Source organism: Gavialis gangeticus, unplaced genomic scaffold (assembly GCF_001723915.1).
Source record: "Gavialis gangeticus isolate Ggan-Ray unplaced genomic scaffold, GavGan_comp1, whole genome shotgun sequence".
Lineage (NCBI taxonomy): Eukaryota > Metazoa > Chordata > Crocodylia > Gavialidae > Gavialis > Gavialis gangeticus.
Window position 1 is genome coordinate 33,326,015 of NW_017729001.1, and position 3,033 is coordinate 33,329,047.

Sequence of the window (3,033 nt, forward strand, 5' to 3'; positions counted from 1 at the left end):
CCCCCCCCCGCACCCCAGCACAGTGAAATGTTTCTGTGGCCCCCCCCCACACACACACGCACCTTTGCAGAAGTGTTTCTGTTTCAGACCATAAGGTTCACAGCTCCTTTGTTGTGTTAACAAATCGGTGAATGATTAGTATTTATTTGGGGGACAATTAGGTTTTCACAGGCGCAATGAAGAGTGATTTATCACTCTCACCGGAGACTCCTCTGTGTCTCTGCGCGCGTAAATCCCCCCATCCCCGAGTCACGGGCTGGAGCAATTTGTGCTGTCCCCAGGGCCCCTGTGGAGTAATTGCAGTGTTAATGAATTAATTGGTCCAAAGTGGCTTGGACAGAAGGGGCCTGGCTTGCAGCAGTTGTGGTGCGGACCGAACCACGGGTGAAGTGAGTTGTGGCTTATGAAAACTGATGCACCTCTGAATTGGTTCATGTCGGGCGCAGCTTTACCCCACCTCCTGCTTGACCTCGGAGACCAGCACGGCTAACCACCCCCTCTCCGTTTCTGGGACCAGCCGAAGCGTTTGGGTGGAAACTCTCCACTGAGCCTCTGGCACCCATCAGGGAGGATTTTGACCCAAATGCCTAGAGTTTGGCAAAGGCCAAGCTGATGAGATCCTTGTTGGGCAGCATTATAGCCATAGGCAGGGCGCGCATAATGCACGCTATTAAAATGCTTTTTGAAGCTGGGCTGCACCTGAGAGAGAGGAATCGGAGAGTCGGCTGTGTTTGCTAGGTGTCCCCGGCTTGCAGGTGGGTGTATGGACAAGAGATGGGCAAAGCGAGGCACTTTGGACACCGGGAGCGTATGAACAAGGCAGGAGGTGAATGGGTTGGTACACCCACAGCCAGGCGAGCGGGAATGCACAGTCTGTGATCTCTTGCGGGCAGGTCGGCGGCTTGTGGCACCCCTTTGTCCCCTCTATGGGGGGGCCCGTTTGCTGGAGGATCGCTTTTTGAGCAGAAGAGCATCGATGTGGAAATTGGGCCAGCTGCTGACACAAGCCACAGGGCCCCTTGCCCGGCTTGGCTCCCCGGCTGTCATCAGTCCTGTGTTCAGCTGCTCCTCCTTTGCTATTTAGCCAGCGAGGGGCAAGGTGGACGGAGCCTCACCACGCGGTCCCCTCCCCTAGGTCTTGGACTTGACGGCTGAGCTCATGGACGAGCGGTACAAAGGCGAAGCGTCCTGCCAGGTCTTGGAAGCAGAGCGGGCCGAGCGGCTGCGGGGGGCCCGGGAGCTGCGAGAGCTGCAGGTGAGTGCCAGGCAGCTGCCGGAGACAGCCGGGCAAAGCCCGAGCAAGCAAAGGGCACGGGGAGGGGCTGGAGGGCAGCTCTGCTACTGATGCCCTGGGGGACCTTGGTCATGTCCAATGTGAGCCTCACTCTGCTCATCCCTAGCACGGAGGCCAGACTTGCCCCTGTCTGTGCAGCAGTGGAGGGCCCAGGCAGAAAGGCAGCGTGTCCAAGCGCATTAGTGTTTCTTTCCCTTCCCTGCATCGTTTCATCAGCGCTGACCAGGCGCGTCGGAAATACCGGATAACGATCAGGCGCTGGCGTGAAGGCCTGCCCCTTCTGCCTGTGCTCCTGGCAGGGAGCGCATGGGGTTCGGGCTGGTCCGTGCTCCGGGTCCTCGCCCTGCCCCGCGCTCCCTGCGCTGCTCTGCTCTGGCCTTGGGTGCCGGCAGCCGGTCAGGGCTGAGGCGTTTCTCTCTTGCAGAGCAAGTACGAGCAAGTGCAGAAGAAACTGGAGTCGGTGGAAAAGCAGCTGGAAGAGACGCAGCAGCAGGTCCAGCTGCGAGAGCTGGGCATCGCTGGTGCTGGAGGTGGTAAGCAAGTGCCCTCCAGGGAAGGCAGCTGCCTTCATCCCCTTGGAGGGATTATGGGGCCCTCCAGCAGCTCCCCTCCTAGGACACTGCTGCCTTTAGCAGCGCAGCCCCTCTGAGCTCTCCCGGGAGCGACGTCCTGGTTCCCTTGTTGTTGCTGAGCGCAGGACGGACTCAAAGCGGAGCCGTCTCGGCTCAAGCGATTCCCTGTGCCGCCGGGAGGACGCTCGCTGCAGACGTGTCAGGACTGTTTAAACCAGTGGGTTTTGCAACGAGCCTGTGAAGTGACGGGGGGGCTAAATGGGGAGCACTGGGCCCGTGTGCATTGGGAGCGGGTGCAATGGGGCTGCGCGGGGTGGGGGGTGTTGGCTCGTCTCAGACTTCAGCTGCTCAGGGGTGCGCACGGGATGGGATGCTTTCTGCAAGCTCCCTTCGCAGCCCGAATAAGCACAAGCATTAGCAAGAAGTCGGTGGGGTCCCCGGGCCTGGAGGACTGGAGGCAGCCCATGAATTCATGAGGTTTTTATGTCCCTGCTAGGCTGGTTGCCTTGCCGGGGCTTCCCCTTGGGCGAGGAGGCAAGATGAGTGAACAGAGCCCAACTCCCACGTTAAAAGAGGACTACTTTGGGGTGCCTACCTGGGGTCTCTCTCTCTCGGCAGAAGAGGAGTGGCAGATGCGGTTTGACTGCGCGCAGACGGAGATCGCGTTCCTCCGAAAGCGCCTCGCGCAGCTGGAGGAGAGGCTGGAGTCTGAGCTGAGCTCCAAGAAAGAGCTGGAGCAGAAGGTGAGCCAGGGCCTCCCCCGGCGTTTGGAGGCGTGCGGAGCAGCGGGACGGATTGGAGTCGAGAGCCTCCTTCCCCACCTCGTCTCTACAACGGGAGCGGGTCCACGAGCCAGGATGACACGTATAGACGGCTTCCTGGGACGGGCTTGTAGAAATCATAGGAAATTAGGGTTGGAAGGGACCTCGGGAGGTCATCTAGTCCAAAGGCTACTGCCTTTGGGTATCTCCAAGACATCTCTCCCCAGCACCGTGTGTTTTGTGACCTGTGCAAGAAGAATATCCATTGTTGTTTGACTTCAGCGCTCTGCGTGCTTGCGAGAACGCAGCACCCAGGAGCTAGCACAGGACTAGCATGAAGGCATTGCAGGGCCTTGCATCGCGGCCGGGCTCTGCAGGGAGAATGCATCTAAAAATGCTAAAAAAA

The 3,033-nt window shown here is 59.2% G+C and overlaps 1 protein-coding gene across 2 annotated transcripts in view; it reads left to right on the forward strand.

The window, feature by feature from the left end:
- Window positions 1-3,033, forward strand: part of MYO18B (myosin XVIIIB) — a 166,923-nt gene that overhangs the window by 94,171 nt on the left and 69,719 nt on the right. For both annotated transcript variants that reach the window (XM_019507347.1, XM_019507346.1), the window contains exons 26-28: window positions 1,136-1,255; window positions 1,719-1,827; window positions 2,485-2,609. In XM_019507347.1, coding sequence (XP_019362892.1) covers window positions 1,136-1,255; window positions 1,719-1,827; window positions 2,485-2,609 — 354 coding nt within the window. The remainder of the gene's footprint in view (window positions 1-1,135; window positions 1,256-1,718; window positions 1,828-2,484; window positions 2,610-3,033) is intronic.